This window comes from Halteromyces radiatus (assembly GCF_025201355.1).
Source record: "Halteromyces radiatus strain CBS 162.75 chromosome Unknown BX664scaffold_3, whole genome shotgun sequence".
NCBI lineage: Eukaryota > Fungi > Mucoromycota > Mucoromycetes > Mucorales > Cunninghamellaceae > Halteromyces > Halteromyces radiatus.
Genome location: NW_026251689.1, coordinates 2,317,512 through 2,342,075, shown reverse-complemented (window position 1 = coordinate 2,342,075; position 24,564 = coordinate 2,317,512). Strand labels below are relative to the sequence as shown.

At 32.4% G+C, this 24,564-nt stretch overlaps 12 protein-coding genes and 1 non-coding gene across 13 annotated transcripts; 9 read left to right on the top strand and 4 right to left on the bottom strand.

The window, feature by feature from the left end:
• Positions 1-22: 22 nt before the first annotated feature.
• BX664DRAFT_t50 lies at positions 23-93 on the bottom strand. The gene has a single exon. It is a non-coding gene; the product is annotated as a tRNA-His (tRNA).
• Positions 94-845: 752 nt separating this feature from the next.
• BX664DRAFT_329534 (vacuolar sorting protein 39 domain 2-domain-containing protein) lies at positions 846-1,885 on the bottom strand. Its single transcript, XM_051544807.1, has 4 exons — positions 1,668-1,885; positions 1,534-1,600; positions 1,339-1,473; positions 846-1,246 (listed from the first exon to the last, which is right to left on the bottom strand). Exons 1-4 carry the CDS (start codon positions 1,829-1,831, stop codon positions 986-988), a joined length of 627 nt encoding a protein of 208 aa, XP_051401823.1. The 5' UTR covers positions 1,832-1,885; the 3' UTR covers positions 846-985.
• A 47-nt stretch (positions 1,886-1,932) lies between these two features.
• Positions 1,933-5,765, bottom strand: BX664DRAFT_357822 (uncharacterized protein). The gene is made up of 13 exons (XM_051547987.1): positions 5,454-5,765; positions 5,317-5,393; positions 5,135-5,252; positions 4,875-5,077; positions 4,561-4,816; positions 3,917-4,455; positions 3,593-3,821; positions 3,328-3,500; positions 3,104-3,229; positions 2,944-3,014; positions 2,481-2,857; positions 2,175-2,401; positions 1,933-2,107 (listed from the first exon to the last, which is right to left on the bottom strand). Exons 1-13 carry the CDS (start codon positions 5,713-5,715, stop codon positions 1,994-1,996), a joined length of 2,772 nt encoding a protein of 923 aa, XP_051401822.1. The 5' UTR covers positions 5,716-5,765; the 3' UTR covers positions 1,933-1,993.
• A 437-nt stretch (positions 5,766-6,202) lies between these two features.
• On the bottom strand, positions 6,203-7,109 carry BX664DRAFT_329532 (inorganic phosphate transporter). The gene is made up of 2 exons (XM_051544806.1): positions 6,851-7,109; positions 6,203-6,752 (listed from the first exon to the last, which is right to left on the bottom strand). The coding sequence occupies exons 1-2, from the start codon at positions 7,041-7,043 to the stop codon at positions 6,373-6,375; spliced, it is 573 nt and encodes a 190-aa protein (XP_051401821.1). The 5' UTR covers positions 7,044-7,109; the 3' UTR covers positions 6,203-6,372.
• Positions 7,110-7,823: 714 nt separating this feature from the next.
• Positions 7,824-10,899, top strand: BX664DRAFT_259743 (WD40-repeat-containing domain protein; the record flags this gene model as incomplete). Its single annotated transcript, XM_051540600.1, has 10 exons — positions 7,824-7,940; positions 7,997-8,100; positions 8,125-8,135; positions 8,363-8,492; positions 8,569-8,872; positions 9,222-9,293; positions 9,630-9,763; positions 9,826-10,193; positions 10,321-10,458; positions 10,523-10,899. The coding sequence occupies 10 exons, from the start codon at positions 7,824-7,826 to the stop codon at positions 10,897-10,899; spliced, it is 1,755 nt and encodes a 584-aa protein (XP_051401820.1).
• A 946-nt stretch (positions 10,900-11,845) lies between these two features.
• BX664DRAFT_329522 (uncharacterized protein) lies at positions 11,846-12,822 on the top strand. The gene is made up of 2 exons (XM_051544805.1): positions 11,846-11,975; positions 12,084-12,822. Exons 1-2 carry the CDS (start codon positions 11,863-11,865, stop codon positions 12,436-12,438), a joined length of 468 nt encoding a protein of 155 aa, XP_051401819.1. The 5' UTR covers positions 11,846-11,862; the 3' UTR covers positions 12,439-12,822.
• Positions 12,823-13,502: 680 nt separating this feature from the next.
• Positions 13,503-14,238, top strand: BX664DRAFT_329521 (NADH-ubiquinone reductase complex 1 MLRQ subunit-domain-containing protein). Its single transcript, XM_051544804.1, has 3 exons — positions 13,503-13,673; positions 13,781-13,888; positions 14,022-14,238. Exons 1-3 carry the CDS (start codon positions 13,540-13,542, stop codon positions 14,041-14,043), a joined length of 264 nt encoding a protein of 87 aa, XP_051401818.1. The 5' UTR covers positions 13,503-13,539; the 3' UTR covers positions 14,044-14,238.
• Positions 14,239-14,876: 638 nt separating this feature from the next.
• BX664DRAFT_329519 (uncharacterized protein) lies at positions 14,877-16,089 on the top strand. Its single transcript, XM_051544803.1, has 2 exons — positions 14,877-15,062; positions 15,145-16,089. Exons 1-2 carry the CDS (start codon positions 14,910-14,912, stop codon positions 15,970-15,972), a joined length of 981 nt encoding a protein of 326 aa, XP_051401817.1. The 5' UTR covers positions 14,877-14,909; the 3' UTR covers positions 15,973-16,089.
• Positions 16,090-16,343: 254 nt separating this feature from the next.
• BX664DRAFT_329518 (uncharacterized protein) lies at positions 16,344-17,656 on the top strand. The gene is made up of 2 exons (XM_051544802.1): positions 16,344-16,667; positions 16,840-17,656. Exons 1-2 carry the CDS (start codon positions 16,371-16,373, stop codon positions 17,560-17,562), a joined length of 1,020 nt encoding a protein of 339 aa, XP_051401816.1. The 5' UTR covers positions 16,344-16,370; the 3' UTR covers positions 17,563-17,656.
• Positions 17,657-17,935: 279 nt separating this feature from the next.
• On the top strand, positions 17,936-19,471 carry BX664DRAFT_261009 (kinase-like domain-containing protein; the record flags this gene model as incomplete). The annotated part of the gene is made up of 6 exons (XM_051540655.1): positions 17,936-18,032; positions 18,246-18,367; positions 18,430-18,535; positions 18,625-18,713; positions 18,775-19,041; positions 19,136-19,471. The coding sequence occupies 6 exons, from the start codon at positions 17,936-17,938 to the stop codon at positions 19,469-19,471; spliced, it is 1,017 nt and encodes a 338-aa protein (XP_051401815.1).
• On the top strand, positions 19,210-20,508 carry BX664DRAFT_105679 (uncharacterized protein). The gene has a single exon (XM_051539681.1). The coding sequence runs from the start codon at positions 19,563-19,565 to the stop codon at positions 20,412-20,414; it is 852 nt and encodes a 283-aa protein (XP_051401814.1). The 5' UTR covers positions 19,210-19,562; the 3' UTR covers positions 20,415-20,508.
• Positions 20,509-20,786: 278 nt separating this feature from the next.
• BX664DRAFT_105662 (uncharacterized protein) lies at positions 20,787-22,300 on the top strand. Its single transcript, XM_051539680.1, has 6 exons — positions 20,787-20,988; positions 21,100-21,221; positions 21,303-21,470; positions 21,545-21,703; positions 21,777-21,914; positions 21,995-22,300. Exons 1-6 carry the CDS (start codon positions 20,901-20,903, stop codon positions 22,127-22,129), a joined length of 810 nt encoding a protein of 269 aa, XP_051401813.1. The 5' UTR covers positions 20,787-20,900; the 3' UTR covers positions 22,130-22,300.
• BX664DRAFT_364910 (acyl-CoA thioester hydrolase) lies at positions 22,248-24,031 on the top strand (the record flags this gene model as incomplete). Its single annotated transcript, XM_051548441.1, has 5 exons — positions 22,248-22,425; positions 22,502-22,653; positions 22,712-22,820; positions 22,879-23,058; positions 23,124-24,031. 5 exons carry the CDS (start codon positions 22,248-22,250, stop codon positions 24,029-24,031), a joined length of 1,527 nt encoding a protein of 508 aa, XP_051401812.1.
• Positions 24,032-24,564: the final 533 nt, after the last annotated feature.

Genomic DNA, 24,564 nt, shown 5'->3' with positions numbered 1-24,564 from the left:
TCGATGTAAAAACAAAAGGAAGTGCTGGGACTGAGAATCGAACTCAGGTCAGTGCGGCCACAACGCAATGTACTGCCACTATACTATCCCAGCTTCTGTTTTTTCTGAATCGAAAACTGCATGATAAAGTGAAACGGCTGGGAATGAAAAAGTTTGTTCAAGTTTGCTCATTTAGTGCTTAAATACGGATTTTGTCCATTCAAGTTTGTTCATTTTTGTTAGTAGAAGAAGTAGGGAGCAATGTAATTGGATGATGAATAGCCGTGTTTATTTGCCGTGTAGATAAATAGAAACTGGGAGCAGAAATGATTTTCAAAGTCGCGATAATTTTTATATTCTTTCTTTCTTTTCTTTCTATTGATTTTTTTTTTTTTTTTTTTTTTTTTTTTTTTTTAGTATTTCCAATGTAGTCATTAATACATATAAAGTTCCTTTTATTTTATTACAATTACTTTGCTACTTATCAACAGAATTGATTCCACCTTCAACATGTACTTTTTTTTTTTTTTTTTTTTTTTTTGTATCTGAATGCATTCTTTTTATATTTTTATTTTACACATACATTGTAAGTACGAAATACGCTGATAGGACAAATACATTCGAAAACTGACTTAAACTTTAGATCCCTTTACAGTTTTATACTGCTTTAGTTTAGTCCAAGTAGTTTAGTACCAATAATCAATTATTTTGAATAAAGATTGATATCTACTTACAAAAGGATCCTCTAGTTATTAGAAATGAATGGAATGAATATGAATACTATAAAGTATTGATTAGCATGAGATCATACAAAAATACTTTTATAAATACATTATGTAATATGTTTATTTGTTGGAAAATAAGGATATGATTATAAATTGTTCTAATGAATTTTATTATAATAATACAGTGATCTATTAGCATCATCATCATCATCGATAAAAAGGAATATAATATACAAGGGAATAGAATAAATGGATAAAAATAAGAATAAAAATAGAGAAAACTACACTATATTGGTGTTCTCGTATCGTTGGGTTCCATTTGCTTTTGGTTTAGTTGCTTGCTCGTCTCTACTCACATCATTGTCCAAATGCCATATATTTCGTTTTCTTGCACAATTCAGATGGAAGATTTGATTATCTTGATCACATACAATAGAATCAATAGCATCACCAATAGAATAATGACAATGCGTGCATATGGTTGTAGAATCTACCTTGGTCGGTCCCACACGTTGAAAGATATCATATAATTCACTGGCTACCTACAATAAGGAGGAAGAAAAAAAAAAAAAAAAAGAAACTTTTATCAATGTCCTAAAGTAGGAAAATAGTAACAACGCAATCCATTACTTACCATGAGATTTTCGCCACGACTCATCCCAAGTACTACTTGGCCCTCTCGATAATCGTGTAGCGATCGCCGTAAAGAATGTATCAAAAAGTTATCTAGTCGTTCCAACGGCCAGTCATCCGGAATAATACTCAATACCTTTTCCAAAAAAAAAGAAGTCAGGTGAGAATGAGGTACGACAATGTGATAAATTCTTACTTCGATAGCATCCAAATAATATCCTTGTGTGTTTAATAAGTGTAAAGTTCTTGTTAGCATCAATTGCCTACAAAAAAAAAAAAAAATAAAGAAAGAAATGTTAATTTATTGAAAGTTATATTTTCATTTCTTACTTGTCTTCAATTGCCAAATAGGTTCGTAATAACATAAAAAAGAGCTGTCTTCGTTCGGCGAGTTGTTCTGGATCTAATACTTCCTCTTCTTCCAGTTGTAAAGACGACAGAGATAGTTCTTCATCCTTTTGTTGGGGTAAAGATGACGTTCGCTGAGGATTCATCTATTTGAAATATAATCTAAACTACCAAATAAGTATATTAGAAAAAAAAAAAAAAGAAAAGAAGAAAGGAAGAAAAAGAATAAAATAGAGACCATAAAAAAAAAAGCGGAAGATGAATTTTATTGAATACCTCAAAAAGTAGAGAAAAAGAAGTATCTACAATCAAATAGGAATAATACCAGTACTTTTTCCATTCGTTGCACAGTATGTTTCAGCACCAACAAAGTCACCAAGTTCATGTATTAGTATATCCAAAGCACGTTGATGTTTTCCAAGCTATCGTTCCAAAAAAAAAAAAAAAATGAGTAATAGAAAAAAGTCAATTTTCATCACTATCCATTACCCTTCCAAAAATAATTGCTTTTTCAATATATAGAGGGCTATCTTCTGATAAACTTTTCAAAACAATGTTTGCATCGTATAGTTGTGATTGTTGAAGTAGTCGAAGTAGTGCCAGTCGTACTTGTACAAGTTTTGATTCATTGTGTTGTAAACGTCCAAGATATCCCACAAACGTTTCGCTTTCCATATTTGGTTTCAATGGATCAACGGATTTCTTAAAGTCCTCGACTTGTAATAATAACAATAATTATAATAAAAAAAAAAAGTCAGTATTTCTATCTATATAATTTCACTGTTACTCACTTACCTAATTTTATCAGTTCTGCAGATGCATTGCCAGATTTCTCTATTTCTTGTTGTACATCCTTTACATAAGTACACGCCAGTTGTGTATGATATTCGGGAACTACACTTTGTCGAGTTATCACAAGATATTCCAAATATGCCCTTGTTGCTCCAGTATCGAAAGAAACCAATTTTTCCAAAATCATGCCTGGATCCATTTCTGCTGCTAATGGAGATCGAATCATCACTTCCACACCATCAGTCGAATTTTCTTTCATGAGCCACCATGTGTAGCGCATGAAAACTGGTAAAGGTAAATCAGTGTTCGAGAGTAATATTTGTTTCATTTTTCCAGATCCTTCTTTGAAATCATCATCCAATTTTTTGCCTTCATATATTCTAAAACATATTAATAATTAAAAATATTGAGTCATCATCTCCATTCTACGCAGCATTTTCAACTTTTGTTGCTATAATCAACTTACTCTATCCAGAGATCCAGTGATTTTTCAAGCATATTCTTTGATTGATAAAATATGGACAATGCATAATATCTCTACCACAAAAAAAAAAAAAAAAAGGAAACGTAAATACTATTTGCCAAATCCTTTTGTCATATATATATATATATATATTTAAATTTACCTTGGACTGTAAAAGGGCTTGTTGACATTCTTCAAGATCACAATCATTGGGTTCCTTCAATATACGGTATAGCATAGAAGTGTCATTGTTAGTCGTAAATAGTTTCAATAGGGCAGTGTCTATCGCCTATGTCAAAAGAATGGGATTAATGAATCATTCACTTTTGTACGGTATGTTATTTTCTCCCCTCCCCCGTTATTAAAATCATATTTTTATTGACTTACCTTGCACATATAATTTCCTTTTCCTAATATATCCCTTCGTTTTCCACGTTCAGCAAGTAAATATTTCTGCACTGCCTCTTTTGCGTTTTCCAATAATACGCGTCGCATTTCTATGATAGTACTTGATGAATTTTCTTTCTGATCAGGATAGTTCTTGGCCATGTTGCTGGATACTATATGTAAAGAAAAAAAAAAAAAAGAAGGGAACGAGTCATTAGAATAACAAATTATTATACACAATATATTCAATGTGATCATAACATACCTATGTCATCTATAGTTTTCATATTTTCCAGTATATCGATGATACCGTCAAACAACAATATAGGATGAGAATCATCGGAAGATTGCGATATCAATCGCTCACCAAAAAGTTGTATCACCAGTCTTGGATCCAAGTTGCCTTTGGACATGAGTGTAAAAGCATCTTCAAATACAGTTTCCTTTAACATCAGTAACCCACATTTTTGGTATATATAATCTAGTTCACTTCTCTATATATAAAGGACACAGAAAAAAAAAAGCAATAATCAGCCTGAGGCAAAACTACTTTGATTGAACATTTTTTCTTTTTTCTTTTTTTAATTACCATTCTTTCTACATGAATGCTATTAGTAGGAGACATTGTATTGCGAGCTTGATCAGTCATTTCCATTGCTTCTTCAATATGATTATCATCGATTAATGCGTCGACCTGCATCACCAAAGGAGTAATGATTTGAGCTAACACTGAATTACTTCCATAAACCAATATTCTAGCTGGTACTGTGGATAAGCGAGCTACTTCACGTTTCAAGAATGATCGTAATTCATCATCGTTACTCTCTTTTAATGATGATGATGATAATGGTGTTGTGTTATATGGTGATCGATGTAGTCGTTTCGTAAGCTCATCAAGATGTACTTTAATGCCATGACCAAATGACATACCACGTGCTTCCATATTAGGATCGATATGAATGACTTGTAGTAGTTGTTGATTATTGAGGTTGTGAATTTCAATAGTGTTATTTTTCAATAGAGCTGCCGTGTAAGGGTATTCCACACAAATAGATTTTGGATAGCTTGACCATTGCATTGTTCCCCGGATAGCGTTCCCAAGAGCATCTAAAAATATACCAATTGTTTGTATTTGTCCAAAGAAAGAAAGAAGAAAAAAAAATCAAAGGTGAAGGATAATATAATATTATCGATGTATATGTCTATTGATCTAAAAAAAAAAAAAAAGGATATGATTACTGGCACTTCCGCTGACTACCAAGAATTCATCTGTTTTGACCACTGCTGCAACAGGTTTTGGAACCATTTGAGGAGTAGTTGAAAGCATTCCAGAGGATAGGGATGGTGAAACAGCTTCATGTGGTGTAGGAATAAGAGGAATAATATTGACAGGATCAATGTTGATAAGTTTGTATTGTTGATAATCAGCCAAACAAAGACTTCGACTATGGCGTATAACAAAGATAGCACCATCATGAATTGGGATTTCCTATAATAATAATAATAATAATAATGAGCTATTCTTTTTTACTATAATGAATTCCTACCTTTTTCATTTGCAGAAATTCGCCCATCTTGTAGATTTGCATCACGCGACGTTTGACCACACATAATTCAATTGTACCATCTACACCGATTCTTCCTTCTTCAGCTGCATCATGTGTAAAACTGGATACACCTTTAATGGGTGCAATGGATGATACTGGCATAGGATCAAAAAATGGTAAAGAGTAAAAAGAAAGCGTCGAATCTATAAAATAATAGTAAATATCTTTTTTTCTTCTTCTTCTTTATTCGAGTAACTTACCACATAGAACAACTGCTTTGGACACCTGAGGAATCACAAGAATACGTTCCACTGATTTTTTGCCATATCCCAAAAAGATTTTATTTTGTAATTTAGATACATAAGGTACACCAGTAAACTAAACAACAGGTAAATGAATAATGAATGCCTATTTTCACCTTCTTCTTCTTTTTTTTCCTTACTTGTGAATTATTTCTTTGTTCTTCCAATATAAAGTGTAGAATTTGACCATCAGAAGTACCAAGATATAGATCATTACCTGGATTGAATAAAGCATAATATTTAGTTTCAATAAATGATATAAATAATTTTTTATTACCCCAAGCTTCGACAGAATCAATAGTAAATTTTGGAGGTGTATTTCCAGACGATATAAGATTATTAAACCTAGCATTAAGTTTCGATGGAGGAGAAGAAGCGATAATATTATTATTTGTAGGTGATGAGGGTGTAGTGGATCGACGAGTGAATAAAGAAGGTGGTGATGCTGAAGCGGAACTATCTGGTGAGCTGGATTGTAATATTTCTTCTATAATATGTGCTGGTAATAGAGTCTGTAAGGTATAAGGTGTATATGTCATTTCTATAGTCGAATCAATTTTTTTTTTTTAATTTAGTTGAATGAATGACACCAAAAAAAAAAAAAAAAAAAGAATAAGAGGAAAGAGAAAAATTATGGGCAAGAAAAAAGGTTGAGAGAGAAGCAGAGCAGCCCGAGATTTGAAATGGCGCTGAAAATAAAAGAGAGATGAAAGTCTATGGTTGTTATACAACCAAGCTCGACATGATGAAATAATAAACTCTTAACTGATAATTTGAAGGAGATAAACTTGGAAGATTGAGCAAACATCATACACTGACAAGAGAAAAAAAAAAGACCAAAAAGGTAAAATATTTTCATGAATAATAAAATAAATCATGATACAGTATGTGAAGAACAATGAATCAAAAACTACGATAACAACAGTAGTAACAACAATAACAATAATACAAATTGAGAGAAAGAGAGAGAGAGAGAGAGAGAGAGAGAGAGAGAGAGAGAAAGAGAGAGAGGGAGAGAAGTGAATGTAATATGAATAAGACTCGATTTTCCTTGTTTTCGTTTTTTATTTATTTATTTCAATATTGATATGTATTATGTACAAAATAGAATACTAAATAAATGTATATGGTACCGAATATACTATAATTTGTCTAAAAATAAAAATGAAAAAAAAAAACTAAAAAAAAAAATCTATCTAATCCTTCTTTTCATGACCATCATCCACAGCAGCAGCAGCAGCAGGTTCAGCAGTAGGGGAAGCACCACCCATCAAAGCAGCAAAAGGATTTTCAGCTTGGAAAGGACGTTTCAAAGCACCTTCAGGAGCATCACCCCAGAGATAGATAAGAGCAATCTTGTGAGCCAATAAGTTCTTGAAAGGTAAAATGGATTGAAGAAGAAGAGGTTGAGTAAACTTGAATTGCCAGTGCATTAAAGAGATCATAGCTACTGAAGTTAAAGTAGATTGAATGAATTGTTGTACTTGAGCCACATCGTAAGCAACGGTAGTAGTTTCTACTTGTTGTCCTTGAGTAGCACCAGCCTTGGTTTCAGTATACTTTAATACAGTAGTATCTATAAAATAAAATAAAATAAAAATATTAAATAATTTCTTTCTTCATTTCATTCTAAATCATTCTCTTGTATATCTCTATTATTTATTATTAACTTACCATTCTTATTCTTTACCAATTGCATCAAAGCATAGGCCAAGAGGAGAACTAAAACTTGAGCACCATAATAACCAATACGAGCAATCATCAAAGTAGATGGATCTTCCCAATCGATCTTCTTACCAACTTGCATAGTGACCAGCATGAAAGCAATATTGAACATAGGAGAAGTCAAAAAACTAGGAGAACCCATCTTGAAAAATATATAGTTTTGGGATGATAGAGTAAAAAAAGAAAAGAAAAAAAAAAAAAGAAAAGAGAAAAATGTAAAAGAACCAACCAGAAACAAACACCTTTTTTTTTTCTTTCTCAAAAAATTTATCCTAGCTGTGATTGAAAAGAATAAAGATTTGAGCCAATCAGATCAAGTCAACGTGAGTGAGAGGAGAAAAGAGAAAATATTGAAATGTCTCAATGCCGCTTTCTACAATTTTTATTGTCCTATAAGTCTATTTTTTCATCATTTCATTATAAATAAAAATAAATGCAAGAAGAATATATAATTTAAAAATGAAATAAAATAGTTTTATTTAGTTTTAAAAGTTATTAAAAGAGAAAGAAAGATAGATAGAAAAGTGAATAAAGTGTACAACCAATCTTATTACCTTGATATATTTTCAATTCCGCATTTTTTTTTTTGGTTTTTTTTTTCTTTCTTTCTCTTTTTTCTTTATTATACAGAAAAAAAGAAAAAGAGTTTTTCTCTTTTAATATAAATAGTTTGTATACATTTGTGTGTTTGCATACGTGTGTAAAAAGTAAGTTCAAAAATGGATACAAAGAAAAAGGAGTGATCATCTCTAGATACCTTTCTTTTGATTTTAGAGAGGGAAAAAAAAATAGGAGTCGTCATTTTCTTTTCTTTGGTAAACTAACCTTTTTTTCTCTCTCTCTCTCTCTCTCTCTCTCTTTTTTTTTTTTTTTTTTTTTTTTAGATTTATCTTCATTTTATTCACCTTGATATTATTTATACATGTTGGGTGATTCTCTGGAATACAGTTTACCTGGTGTACTTCATTATCTACAAGCTGAATGGCGACGCTTTGAACGTGAAAGGAACGAATGGGCTATAGAAAGAGCTGAATTAAAGGTATTGATGATATTACTATTTTATTATTGATATCTAATCTCTCTATTTATTTATAGGCTCGTATAGCATTACTGGAAGGTGAACGACGAGGTGTAGAAAATCTTAAAACTGATTTGATCAAAAGAGTGAAAATGTTGGAATATGCTTTGAGGCAGGAAAGGTAAAAAAAAAAAAAAAATAATAGAAAAAAAAATAGTAAGATGAAAAAGGAAATTGATTTTTTTTTTAATGTATTGTAGAAAACGTTATCTTGGATCTATTATTGATCAACCTCCAAAAAATGTATTGGATGATAAAGTACAAGTGGATTTGACTGATATACGTACGTGAATATTTGATTTTTATCATATAAAACACGTTATTTATTATTATTATTATTATTATGATTTTAATTTATTTTTATTTTTTATGAATAGCAACAGTAGGAATTTCTTCTCAAACAAAACGTCAATTACCTTATGTTACATCAACTAACTTGTCATCAATGTCACCTACAATGGAATCTATCGCTGATAGTAAAATGCGAGAAAAAAGTCAACAAACTCTGAAAGCGTATGTTATCAAATTACTATTATTCTCACTTCCTCCTTAAAATTTATTTATTTATTTGTTTATTTATTTATTTTAGGTGTCTCAAAGAAATCAATTATTTGACATCCATGCCAACCAAATTACCTTTGACATATACTTTGGCAAATTCTGTACGAAACAATCCAAACAATCGAAATTCAACACAACAACAACAACAACAACAACAACAATCATCAACAAATAATAATAATAATAATAATAATAATACCCAAAATGATACGCCAATACAACAAAACAATTCTCCAACTTCTCCAACTGCACAAACACAAATTCGTACTTATCCCACAAGTATCACTCCAACTATGATCAACGATAAAAAGAACCAACAACAAAGCAAATCTGTTTCACTTGAAGAGGACGATGATGAAGATGATGATAAATCAGATAATAGGAAATTACAATCGCCACCTTCACCTCCTCCTGTCATCACTTCCACTTCTACTTCTACTTCAACTATGGATAATGTGGATGAAATAGCCATGATTGATAATGCAACTACTAGTCCCCGCCATTCTATGACTCCTATCGATCCTATTACGCGTGATCAAGTGATGTTAACTGAAGATGATAATGAAACACTGGTAAAAAAAAGACAATTTATATATATAATCTTGGGATAGTAATTCATTACTCATCTTTTCTTTTTATTATTATTATTACTATTATTATTATGAATGATCATCAATACAGTCCAAGAAGATGCAAGAGAAATATAATATTTCTGATGAAAAGGTACAGAAAATGTTAAGAAATGCAAGCAAGGTGATAAAAAGTAAGTATCTATGTGAATTGATCTTTTTTCTTATTTTCTTATTTTTCCATTGAAATGTGTTATCACTAATAAATATATTATTGTTGTTCATTCATTAGAATCTTCTACAAGATCTGGCTCTCCTGATCCCCAAGAAATGGCTTTGAATTTTGACAGCATCGATTCTGATATTAAAGTAATAGAAAGAAAGAGAGAGAGAAAAAAAAAGAGGAATATAAAAGGAATGGAACTCATCACAAGATCGTATTTCTTCTCTTTATGGAAATTAGAATCAAAAGTCTGATACACAAACACCTAAACTATGGAAAACTAAAATGATATTCAAGGGTCATCTGGATTCGGTCCGTGCTGTTGCTTTTCATCCAAATGAAATGTTAGTTGCTTCTGGATCTGATGATGGTACAGTCAAGATTATCAACTTACAACGATCTACAGGTGCTGACGGAACTACACTTAAAAAGTAAGTTCTTCTACGGATCATTGTACAATGAAGTTTAACATATACATATTCCTTCTTGATAGATCACATGAAGATTTGGATGCCACAGCCACATATAGAGGACATAGCAATATTGTTACTGGTGTAGCTATATCTGGTGAACAAAATAGAGTGTATTCTTCAAGTCTTGATGCTACCATCCGTGTTTGGCGCTTACCATCCGAACAACATGGCACATTTTCTCCTGTAGATCCATCACTTTATATCACTACCTTTATTGGACATACTGACGCTATTTGGGATTTCAAGTTGTCACCTAATTCGAATTTATTAGCTTCAGCATCTGCAGATGGTAAAGTCAAGATATGGGATACTCAAGGCACTACTGAACTATTGAAACGATCATGGGGATATGAAGGAACCAATGTGGATGAAAATGAACAAGATTATGGTGATGATGATTCAAATGGTAATAATAATAATAAAAAAAAAGAACAACAATGTCAAAACAGGATCCAATGACTCAATGGTGCATTTCTTCCTTTTTTTTTCTTTTATTATTAATATATTTATTATAGTAGCTCCAACATGCCTTGATTTTTGTCGTACAGATGTTAACAAACTTGTAGTTTCATATACCAATGCCAAAATCCGTCTCTTTGATATTGAAACTGGAAAAGTTGTTTTAACCTTTACAGGATCAGACGATGATTATGGTAAAAAAAAGAAAGGGGAATATGATAATAAATATTGACCTATTGGGGATTTTTCTTTTAATAGATTCAACTTGCAAAACACAAATCAACAAAGTGGTCAGTCATCCAACAATGCCACTCATCGTATCTGGACATGAAGATCGACAAATTCGATTCTTTGATATCAATAGTGGTAAATCAACCTTCAAAATGTCAGCCCATTTGGATGCAGTGACTAGTTTAGACATGGATCCTAGTGGTATGACTTTTGTATCTGGTGGACATGATTCTTCCATTCGATTATGGGATATGGCAATGACTAAGACATGTATTCAAGAATTTTCAGCTCACAGGAAAAAAGGCGATGAAGGCGTATTGGATATACAATATCATAGATCATTTCCTTGGATGGTCAGTGGTGGTGCAGATGGTATTGTCAAAATATATCATCATGGTCAGTGATATATATCTCCCTTTTTATTTATCTCTAGTTGTAGAAATAGTGTGATTTGTAGTAGCAACATTCCATTGTCTTCCTCATTTTTTATATTTTATACTTATACCTTTTTTATTGCCTTCTTCCTTGATTTTTCTTATTTACATAATGATAGTATTGTCATAATAAAACAAATTGGAAAATTATATATATATATATATATATATATTTTTAGTAGATAATTGAAATGATGATTTATATGATGATGATTTTGTTAAATGGGTAGTTTTTTTTTTTTTTTTTTTTTTTTTTTTTTTTTTTTTTATTGTATCATACTGATTCTGAATATTTGATGATCCGAATTCTCAATGGGGTATTTTTAGCATTGTTCCTTTTGCTGATGAAACACGTGCCTTGTCTTTAGTTATTGAAAGAGTATCAAGGTGAAGAAAAAAAAAATATTATATGAAAAGTAGTTTGAATAAATCTAAATCTATAAAAGAAAAGGGATGAGGCGAAGGGAGAGTGAAAAAGAAAGAAAGGAGTTGCAGTTAAGGTGATAGGTTGTAGACATGTGTCAGGATAACTTTTTTTTTTTTTTTATTATTTTCTTGATTTCTTTATTTGGCACGTTAGATGTTTTACAATTATGATTCATTCTTTTGTTTTTTTTTATATTATTTATTTTCAAATTGTGATTATAATGAGAGATAATAGTAGAGTTATAAATGCAGTGGTCATCCATTTATATTCAATTTCTTTTTTATGCTTGTATATATATATTATGGACTTTACCAACCTTACGGTTACACCACACCATTTGTACCAAAAACCATGTGATTTGAGCAGATCACATGTACTCAGTGGAAAACAAGAATTGGCAACTGGATAAAAAAAAAAATTCGTTCTCCTTCCCCTTTCTTTCTTTCCTTTTCCTCTTCCCCCCGTTTCTTTCTTTTTTTTTTTTTTTTTTTTTTTTTTATTCCACAATGCCAAATGTTTCAACAAACGATACCAAGGACAGCAAGGATTCGCAAGTAGACTGTGCTGTTATGGATATGGGCCAAACTGAACCTGCTATGAAAACATCAACAAAAAAGACGTAAGTGGAGGAATAATAATAATAATAAAAAAAAAAAAATAGGATAGCATAACAAACTTACATAATTTATTCTCTTTTTATTTATTTTGGAATATGAAACTGATATAGTGAACGAAGTACCGGCAAACCAACACCTGGGTCAGTAGAATGGTATGAAATTCGAAAGGAAAACCATAAAAAGGTAGAAAGGAAACGACGCGAAACGATCAACCAAGCCATGCTTGATCTTGGAAAGGTGATACCAGGAAATGAAAAGAATAAGTCTCGTATTCTGAGTCGAGCCGTACAACATATTCAAGGACTAGTGGAAGAGGTGGTTGGATTACGACAACAAGTGGATCAGTACCGGGAAGCTAATCTAAAATATCAAAATGAGATTGCTGATCTCAAGGCTCGTTTGGAAGCACAAGGTCGTCATCAGGATGGTGATCTACAACAACGAAATTCTTTGTCTCCTTCATGATACATTCCTTTCATATACTCGATGTCTTTTCTCCCTCTCTTTTTTTTTTTTTTTTGATTGTTATTATTTCTTCATATTTACCCTGTCTACTTGTCATAATCCTCTCTTTTCTTTTGACTCAAATTAGGATATTTTCTTCATTCTCCTTTTCTCTCTTCCTTTTCCTCATTCTTTTTTTTTTTCATATCATTTTCTCTTTTGTCATAGTATAATACAACATACTCTCAAATAAAATAAAAAGGCGATTTGAATGATGCACTGAATTATTTGACTTTTGATGGATCAACCTTCATGTTTCTATTATTATTCATATTTGTAGAAACAGTTTATGCCGGTTCTGATGAATCACTTTGATCATTTTCTCCGCACAATACTTTCTATTTTTTTTTTTTTTTTTTTTTTAAAACTGAAAAAACGATTACTCTCAAGTGGATATGTTTTTTATAGTCCATCAAAAACGGGCATGAGTAGAGACTACATTCCATTGGTGGATAATGATCACAATTTTAATCGCAGCATTCACATTTTGTTTGTGAGAGTTGACCAATGATGATCTGATTGACGGTTGTGTGGGTGCGTCAAAAGGAATAAGCGACATTTCATACTAGTCAATGTCGTCACTTATCTCTATCATATATCGAAGACTGTTTCTTATCTTTTTTCTTTTCTATGGAGGTAAAAATAGAAAAAAAAACAGAAGGTATTTATGATCATTATGATCATCATCTCTGTAATAGAAAAAAAAAAAAGAAGGTATTTATGATCATCATGACCATCATCTCTGTTTATTCATCATCATCCTTATCCGGATTAACTTTTTAATACCAAAGAGTACATTAAACAATTAACACCTGGGGTCAAACAACCGCTTCACAACGATTCGTTTATACCTTTCAGGACAATCATAATAGAAGTGATTGGACAGCGGAGCCGATCGGAATCATGATTTAAGATCAATGATTGGATTTCCCCTGAAAAAAATTTGCTCTCGGAGTGGAATCTATTTTTTTTTAAATCACTTATAAATATCGCCAGGGCCTAAAAGAAAACAAATTCCTTTATCTTTTTTTTTTTCCTTCTTTTACTCTTTTTATATACAACATGTCTGCTGCTGCTGCCAACACTGCTAAGAAATCTTTCTGGTCTATCTGGTATAAACACGAAATCATCCCCATCTATGTCACCATGGGTGCTGCTGTTGGTCTTGCTGGTTGGTATTTGACCCGATTGGCTCGGTAAGGAATTCAAAAAAAAAATCATCCCATTTTTTTTTTTTTTTAATTATATGAAAACATTTTATTGTAACTAATATTTTGCATGAATTTCTTATTTTTATTTATAGTGGTCCTGATGTTGTATGGGATCGTACCAACAATCCTTTCCCCTGGAGAAACATTGATCAAGATACTCAAATCAAGTTGATGACCGTCAACCAAAAGTTCTCCAAGACGTAAGTATATCCACCGCCGTCACAAAAAAAAAAAAAATCATAGCGGAAATGAAATGGAAACATCCCCCCTTGTCATCTTGAATTTCAAAAATGTTGATTAGAGATTAACTTTTTTTTTTATTTTTATTTTTAGTTACTCTCGTGATCGCCTTTAAATCATCAATGACAAAAACTTCGACGATAAACGATAGACAATTTCTCCTCCTATTTTCATCCATCTTGTATCATCCTATTACTATTATAGCCACAACTCCTCCTTTTTTTCTTTCCTATACCGGCATTTTTTCTGTTTAGATTAAATCTATCGAAATAAAAAATCTTGTTTTGTTTTTTTGTTCAAAGAAAAAAAATATTTTTCAACATATATATATATATATATGATCAATTTTGTTTATTCGGAAGGATATGAATAGAAAAAAAATACATAGAGACAAAAATGAGGGGTCTGGGAAGGTAAAAAGACTAGCAATATACTACTACAGTTGGGGGAAGGATAAATAATGTGGTAATGTCGAGTGACTGTAACTAATCCAAAGGAAAGTCTTCTCCATATTGTATTGTTTCAAAATATTTTGAGCAATTGCGGTCGAGTCGTCTAGCAAGTACCCTTCATTGAGTTTGGATATTTTCAGGTTGTACCATTCCATAACCAATTGTACAATAAAAAAAAAAAGAGTTGATTGTTATTGATGTCGAGAACCTACTTGAGATAAGAATATATATCTGTTTTCCTGTTCAATAATTTCTATATTTTCCTTTTTTTAATCACGTAGTTGCTCTCTTGTGATAAGAAGCATTTTGTAAACATGTTGAAGTAAGTTTTCAAGTCCAAATGTAAGAAAGGGAAAAAGATCAAAGAAATCTTTTTTTTTCGTTTTTTGGCACAATGAGAAAGTAGAAAGCATGATCGAATTTCTTACTCCGCTTTTGCAGAAAAAAAAAATATTGCTGTTCCTTTATTGTTTATTTGTTTTTCCTTTGTTTTATCATTTCTTTTAAATTCTTTGTTTGTATTACTATAATGAAAGTATACCAAGCTGCTTTAGCTACAGATCATATCCTTTTTCAACTTACTGATCCTGATACAATGACTATCATTAACTTACAATTACCTTTGGAAGTAAATATCGAATGGACTTTTCAAGTTAATCCTCCTACCAGAAGAAATATTCTAGTAAGTAATAATCAAGGAATAAATAACTAAATAAATACTGAATAGACTGATCTAATTCTAATACTTTTTGTTATTTGTCTAGCATCGACTATGGAATCGTATGGAGTTGATTTATCACGGTATCACTTGGCCGATTGAAAAAAGACGACAATACCAACAACAACAACAAGACAACCAACCAAAACAAAGTCAAGAAGAAAAAAATCCAAAGAAAGAAAGGAACTTGGAACGTTTAGTTATTTCAAGACCACTTGCCGATCGAACCAATAGCAACCATGATATCAAGTCTGATAGTCTATTCAAAATCACCAACTTGCGCCAAAATGATTTATTAGTGCATTCTATGGAACAAAATACTAATGGAATGAAACGTACTTTTCAACTTGTTCAAGCTAACGATTCTCTCATTACATCCAACCAGTCCAAAGTATACGACACTTCATTATTGCATCCTCGAAAACGCCTTTGTACTATTATCACCAATGATTATGTCAAAGATAACAACATTAGTGATTATCACAGAACTGACAACATTAACAAGATGAATCATCTTCCTTCAATGGGTGTGATGATCTATGAATTGAAGACAGACAACTTAAAGCGAACTGAAATGATAACAACTGATCGTGATGTGATACAGGATGAAATCAATCATGGAAAACGAAAACGGGTAAATCAAGATGATCATCAAGAAAGCACACAACAACAGGTAAAACTTGATATCATCAAACGAGCACGTACAGCATACAAAGAAACGCGACGACATTATTCCATGAAAAACAAAGTTAGTGAAGCGACTGGTGATCATCATCATCATCAATTAGTATTCAACATTCCCATTCTCTGCTCTATTGTAATATTTTCTTTCTTCTTTATTCTGTTCATTAGTTACTTTCAACCCTTCAATTAGTTTAGTATTTTTATATATCATTAATTATTATTATTATCAATCAATTTATTATTATAATCCCTATTGTTTATATCATCATTCCTTAAAAAGATTTGTATATATTGTATTATAATCCCCAAAAAAATCAAATAAAGAATGTGTATCTTTTTATTTTTACTATTCCTCATATTTGAATGATATCAGTAGACGCAAGGATGAGGTCTAGTTGTACAATATCAAATGGTTTTTATTGGTTCTTCAGAAAAAAAAAAGAAAAAAAATCGACGCCCGCACGCATGAAATTTTTTTCTTTTTTTATAAAAATTAAATTGGGACTGGGTGCTTCTTTGATTCCCTTTCTTCCCTTTCTTTCTTTCTTTCTTTCTTTTTTTTTTTTTTTTTTAAACAACAATTAAACGATGGCAACTGTACAGCAAACAACAAATGAACAATTAGGAAATAGAAGACGTAGTAGTACTCACCAAACTTTTATTGCTTCCAAAACTGTGGCTAACGTATTGACAAAAGTGAAACCTACATCGTCTACTCGTCGTTTAGTGGATTTACCAGTGACAGCTACCATTGAACAAGCATTTGACTTATTGTTAGCGGAAGATATTTTGTCTATTCCTGTTTATCGATTGGATGATCTCGGTAAAAAGGTATATGTGACCATTGTCGGTGTTCTTGACTTATTGAAACTTCTAAGTCAGCATGTAAGTCATCTTTGTCTGAAACGAGAAAAAAAAAAAAAAGCCCCCGTGAGAAAAAAAAAAAGGATAGAAACGGGGGTAAAAAAAGGAACGATAATGCATGACTTGAAAAGTGGAACCAGGTGATAATGGAAAATAAATGATTCATTAAATTCTCTTCCTTTTATATATATAGACTACGGATATAGTGGAAACCAACTTTTTTCAACATCAAATTAAAGAGGCTATTGGACAAACAAATGAAAGTTCAAGACTTGTGACAGTACAATCCACAGATTCTTTGGAAGATGTGATTTCCCTTTTTAGTGAACATGGTGCTCATCGGGTATTGGTTAATAGTAATCAAGGTGGACAACCTACATTATTATCACAAATGGATGTGATACGTTATCTTCAAGCACATAATCATCATTTAGGAAAAATTTTGGATATAACTGTACCTAGTTTAGTGACAGCATCTTTGGTCCGACGACAACAACGACTTGGTATTCAACAACAACAAGAAGAAGAAAAAATCAAATCAGTGACATTCAAAACAACAGCGATGAAAGCATTTGAACAAATGGCCAATGATCCTTATATTAGTGCTCTTCCTATTGTGGATGATGATGATACTTTGGTGGGCGATCTAAGTCCTCAAGATTTGCGTGGATTGAATAAAGCTCGACTTCAAGATTTGGCCAAACCTGTTCTTATGTTTCTCAAATCAAGAAATGGGGATTTAATAGAACCTTTTACTTGTCATCATAGGTTTACTTTATCTCAACTCATGGCTTCTGTGGTGTTACGTAGGGCTTATCGTTTATGGTGGATCGATCAAGAAACTGGATATATTCAAGGTGTGATTACGTTGACAGATCTTTTGGGTTCTTTTCTAGATCCTACTCTATCCTCTTGATTTTTTATTATATATTTTATCCTTCTTTTTATTATACCAATGCCTGTTTATTATCAAAAAAATAAAATAAAAAAAAAATAATCTTTTTTGTATATTTGTGATACTTATTGTCAAATTGATAGTAGCTTTTGTTGCTGAGACCATCAATTGAACATCCGCCTATTCTAACTTTTTTTGATTTTTTTTCTTCTTTTGATTTTTCTTTCTTTCTTAAGCTTTCTTCCACCGTTTTCAGTCTCCTTCCATAGATATACATTACTTATATATACATATATAGATTAACTGGATGCACGCTCAACAACGCCAGTCTCGTATACCTGAACAACAAGGTATTGGTCATATCTTACCGCCAGTACCTGTAGGAATTGATACTATGCATACTGCTCCTCTACCTTCAGGTGCTATGCCTAATGGAACAAGGCTTCAAGTAGGGAAATATCAAGTTATCATCCACAACTTTATCGCTGAAGGTAAAAATATATAAAGAAAAATAAAACAACGACAACTATTGGGAATGATTGTATGATCATAAAACAGATGATATGATGATGAAAAAAAAAAAGATTGGTTTGAAAAGTTTATCTCACATCTGATGAAACTAATATTCTTTTTTTCTTCTTTTTCTATTTTTTTCTTTTTCTTTTCTTTTCTTTTCTTTTTTTTTGGGATGGTTGGATATATAGGTGGGTTTGCTCATGTTTATCTTGCAAGGATAGAAGGTAAATCTGGTTATGTCGTATTGAAAAGAATCGCAGTACCAGACGCAGAACGCTTGAAAACGGTGGAAAAAGAAATCGCATTTATGGTAAATGTTATATATATATATATATGATGTTATTATTTCTGATTTCTTTTATTTACTATTAGCGTCGACTAGGTGATCATAAATATATTGTAAGATATTACGAATCAAGAGTAGATCCATTACCTATTGGTGGATTTGAAGCTTTGATTTTGATGGAATACTGCCCTGGTAGGTTTTATTTTCTTGATTTTTATTATATGATACAAAAATATGACTAATACTGTTCCCTTCTTTCTATTAAATTAAAAAAACATAAGGTGGTGGTGTTATTGATTTGATGAATCGTAGATTACAGCAACGATTGACTGAACCAGAAATCTTGAAAATATTTAGCAATGTTTGTGAAGTAAGTATAAATCAGAACAATGAAAATAAATATGTGAATGAATACTAACATTTTTGATAAGGCTCTTGCATATATGCATTATTGTCAACCTCCAGTGTTACATCGAGATCTCAAGGTGGAAAATATTCTGATTCTTTCTCAAGACCAATACAAACTCTGTGATTTTGGGTCTGCTGCGCTCTCCAAGGGATCTTACATACCAACTACTTTACAAGAAATTCAAAAAGTGGAAGATGATGTACAACGACATACAACTCTACAATATCGTGCTCCGGAAATGATTGATATATACCAAAAGAAACCAATCACTGAAAAAGCAGACATTTGGGTAAAAAATTTGATGAAGGAAAACGGAAAGAGTATCATTGTTATCATTACATTTTTATTTATTTATTTATTTTTCTTTTTCTTTCATGTTATAGGCTTTAGGTGTTCTCCTATACAAACTTTGTTATTACACTACTCCATTTGAAGAACAAGGTCAACTTGCTATCCTGAATGCTCATTACTCCATTCCATCAACACCTTATTTCTCAGAAAATCTCAGACGACTCATCATGTCCATGTTACAAGAAGATCAACAAAAACGACCCAACATTTATCAAGTGGTGAAAACTGTATCTGATTTGATGCATGTGGAATGTCCTATTCGAAATGTAAGTAGAGTACAAAAAGTCAAAAAAAAAAAAAGGCAAATGGCTAATATGATATCTATAGATTTATCAAGATGCTTATGCAAGTCCCATCTCCAATCATGAAACACCAGAAACGATCTCTAGAAATGAAAGTCCTTCATCTATTTTTGAAAAACTACCAAGTCCTCCTCAACAACTACCTAACATTACACCTATGCGACGAGGACGACCTACTCGACAAGAAAATCGTCTATCTGGAACGCCCCCTCCGCCAACAACGACTGAAAAGATTACACCCACCACATCATTTGATCCATTTGATCCGGCACAAGTCAAGGGATATAGTAATCAAAACGTTGAACCTACTCGAGAAAAATCATCATTCTCTTCAGCTTCAAAATATGAATTCGAAAATCGATTTGATAGCGAAATGATTTCCAGCAATAAGGATACAACCATAAATAACAATGATGACGAAGATAGCGACAATAGTGGTAATGCATCTTATCCATGGCAATTGGAATCTCAAACATTGGATCCTATCTCGATACCTCCCTCAAAAAGTCAATCGATCTCCCGAACAGCGTCTCCTCAACAATCAGTTGGCAGTGGAAATGAAAATAACAACATCAGTAGTAGTAGTAACAGTAATAATAGTATCAACAATAATGGTGGGATTACATCTAGCACCAAAAGCACCAAAAGCATTCGCGATTTCATGGAAAGGAAAAGAGCTCCTTATGCAACAACGTCCTCATCTGCTACTAGTACTTTTGAATCATCTTCATCGTTCAAAGTTAGTGAAACACCAACACCGACACCACCATTACCAAGTACAAGTAAAGAAATGAAATCAACATCATCCACTTTCTCGCAATCCAAAAATCAACGACCAAAACCTCCACCAAAACCAGCAAGATTCCGTACGAAGACTCCTGTATCAGACACAACTCCTGCTAGTAATACACCATCTTCTCCATCCCTTCGACCACCCTCTATTTCTGAATTTGAAGACAAATTCCCTGCTCTTGAAGAACTGTACCATCATCTATCCCCAAATACATAATCATCATCTTAGATTTTTTTTTTCCCCTTTATCCTTTGTCGGTGACTGAAAACACGAAATAAAATAAAATAAAAAAAAATTTCAAAAACATATATTCTCTTTTTTTTTTTCTTTCTTACTCATTTATAATTTATTATGGCCTTTGATGAACGACAGTGGAAACTTTCCATGGAAAAGATATGGTCAACACAACTCAAAGATCCTATAACATGCATTGCGGTGGGCAAACCCTTTATTGAAGAAATGAGTCAAGAAAACGACATTCTTATTGGTACAACAGCAGGACGTGTACTTACTTTGAATCAGACAAAGGTAAGCGTATATTTATGATTATAGATAGAATTGATTAGATGATTTACAGTTTTTACCATTCTTTAGCCAGTAGTCGTTTTACTAGAAACAAAAGGTGGTGCTGTGCAAACGCTCAATCTGCATCATTTGACAGGTCACGGCGTTAAGGATGTAGTGGTAGGTGATTCCGATGGAATGGTGACATCCTTTTCCAATCAACAAATCTTGACAAAACAATCTGTAGGTGCACCCATCAGTTGTATTGATATTCACGAAAATCTGGGTAATTTTTTTTTTTTTTTTTTTTTTTTTTTTTTTTTTTTTTTTTTTTTTTTTTGTTCTTGAAATAACCGAACTAAGATCCTCTTTTTCTTTTTCTGTCCTGTTTGACTAGTGGGCAGTTATGAAATCATTATTGGAGATACTAGTGGTATGATTAGCAGTTTTCGACAACATGATACCTTGTGGAAATTCAATCTCGAACAATGGAGTAGAACAATGGCAGCTGAAGGAACAGTAAGTTTGTAGTATTACTATGATGACTGATGATTATTATAGAATGCTTATTGCTTTGATTTAAAATTACTTGTGTTTTAGATAAATCGACAATCAGCTACCATAGGTTGCATTCATTCTACCAAACTGACAGATTCTTTTGGTTTGCAAATGTCTTGTCTTTTAGTAACAAATGGTTGGCCGATGATACATTTCATGCATGAAGGACAATGTATTCAAACTCTGCGGACATCAACTACTATCAAATCAGTAAGAAAATAATAATAGTAATAAAAAAAAAGTGATATATTTTTTTACATTTAACTTTAATTTTCTATCTCTAGATATGTTCTGGTCACTTTTTGACAATTCACACAAAGAATCGCATCTTGGATACAACTCCTTCAAAAATACATCACAAGGAAACTCATGAAAAGCTCTCTTCTCGACAAGTGTTATTAGCTGGTCAAGATGGGATAGTTTATGTGATGATTGACTTTGAGGTAAGTACCAAAAAGGGATAACCATAGAATAACTCACAACCTTTTTTTTTTTTTTCCTTTCTTATATTCTCAGATCTTTCCATGGTTTCATGTTGGGTTTCACATTTGTCAAATTATGTGTTTTAGACCATTTGGGATGCCAGAAACTGAACCTGATCTTGTTATATGCATGGGACATGCCAATAAAGTCAAGATATACCAAAATGCTCAAGTAAGTAGAAGTCTATCATATTATCTCGTGATTGTCTAACTTTATATATTCCTTTTTTTTTTTTTCCTCTCAATGTGTAGGTCGTTTCTGAAATAGAGACCAAGGATTGGCCTCATACTATGACTATGGGTGATGTGAATACTGATGGAAAGGATGAATTAGTGATTGGCTTATTGGATCAGTCGATAGAAGTGTATCGGTATTCGATCGAGTAGATAGATAGATTTGTGCATATACCTATTCTCATTTTGGACCCCGCCATCATGCGTAAAATATTTTTTTTTTTCACATTTTTCTTCTTCTTCCTATTCCTCTTCTCCTTTAGTATATATCATGTTTCCTAGATTTAGTACTGCCTGTCAAAAATTTACATCCCATTCTTCGTCTTTATTTAGAATTCACCTATTATTTTTACCACCTACTTCAACCCATACTCTTCATCATCATCATCCATCAAGATCATTTTCAACGTTTACAAGGATACTGTGGAAAGAACGTCAAGAACCTCTAGGTAAGTTGTGATAGATCAAACGAAGGATTCTTTTATATTCACTAATAAGGTTTTTTAATTCTCGATACATTAACAGTATTGCCACATAGTAATGAAAACAACAAAGTGTATACTTCCCGGCCCGTATCGTTCTGGATGGATCAAATTGCTGAAAAAGAAAAACAAAGAGAAAAGAAGAATGCTGACAAGATACAAACTACTACTGAACGAGTGCTAATCGAAAAAACAGTAAGTACTGGTCCATATCAAATGGTATCATTCATCATCTTTTATTTTTTCTACGTAGATGAGGGATAGTTACACGGATATCTATTTACCATTCAAAAGCTCACCTGAATTATTGGAACAATATATCTTTGTGGATGGTGGCATTCGTACTGGGAAACTACTGGAAGGTAAGTGGATATAGAATTCTCTATCACTTTGATTCTATTTTTTTTTTTAACTTGTTAGATTTGGATAATCTGGCCTACATCATTGCTTCAAAACATGCTGAAAATTTTGATCCCAATGCCAGTCCTATCACGATGGTGACAGCAAGTATGGATAGACTAGATCTTTTCTTACCCAAAGTAGTAGAAAATTACAAACTTAGTGGAAATGTCACATATGTGGGTAGCAGTTCTATGGAAAGTAAGCTAGTAACAAAAACATCACTTTTTTTTTTTTAATTCCTCACATTGATCTCTTTTATTTAGTCCTCATCAAAGCTGAAATTGTACCTGAGGGAGCTGATGTAGATGCACTTATCGCCGACAAGGAAAACATTGATGTCACCAACAATAGTAAACTCGATGCAAACACTATCTTAATTACACGATTCACCATGGTCGCCATTGATGCAAAAACACATAAACCAATCAAGATTAACCCATTACGAGCAACATCACCAGAAGAAGAACGACTTATCGAAGTGGCCAAGAAAAACAAAATGCGAAAGAAACTGGAAGCAGAAAAATCGCTCGACCAACAACCGCCGACTGCACAGGAAAGTCTGGAAATGCATCGAATGTACTTGGAAGCGTCTCAGTATATGCACCCGCAACACGATAATGGAGATGATTTTATAGTCCCAGCAAATGGAGAAAAACAACGTTTACCCAGCAATTGTGTATGGATGGCCGATACTCGTATGGATAATTTAATCTTCTGTCATGCTCAGTTCCGCAACAGTCATGGTAATATCTTTGGTGGTTTTATTATGCGCATGGCAGTAGAACTCTCTTACTGCACTGCTTCAACTTTTTTACATTCCAGCTCAGCTGTAGTTCTTTCGATGGATCGCGTCACCTTTCGCAAACCGGTATTTGTGGGCTCCCTATTATCCATGAAGGCTGGTATTGTTTATTCTTTAGGCTCTCCTCATAGCTCCTTCCAAGTCCGTGTTGTCGCCTCTGTCATCGATATCGAAAAGAATACAAAGGAAATCACCAACGAATTCTACTTCACCATGGCGCCTCTCGATCATCAAGTTACTGTTCCCCGTGTCCTTCCCCATACTTATGCTGAAACGATTCATTGGTTGGATGGAAAACGTCGTCGTACTTTTGGAAAAAGAGCTCGCTCGCGATTGTTGGAGGATCTTGCCCTTCCTGACCTCCCTTGACTTTTTTTTTTTCCTTTTACACATATATGAAACGCACTTACCACATCATAGTTATTACCATATTTATTATAGCTTTTAATTATCCTATTTTTATGAATAAAGTATTCGTTGTTATTCCTTACAAATTACCATCATACAATTTATCATCCTACGATTATCATCAACCAAAAAAAAAAAAAAAAAAAAATAATCTATATGCGTAGAAATGTCATAAAAATAACGTGCTGTCTTTTTCATAAAACCTTCACTCAACATAGAGTTACTATCATACACTATAGAATGAAAATTCGTTCTTCCATGATCAGATCTTGTGTACTTATTTTTTTTTTTTTAGTTCGAAACTCGACCTGCAAAGTACTGAACGATATCATAAATCATCATCTGTACATTGATTTATTATGATTTATAAGAAAAAACGTTTTGACATTCATTAGTAAGAATGAGGAATCCAATGATAATATTTTTATTTGATGCTGATCATTTTAGATGAAAGATGACGATTTTTATTTTTTAATTTACTCTGGAAATGGGGA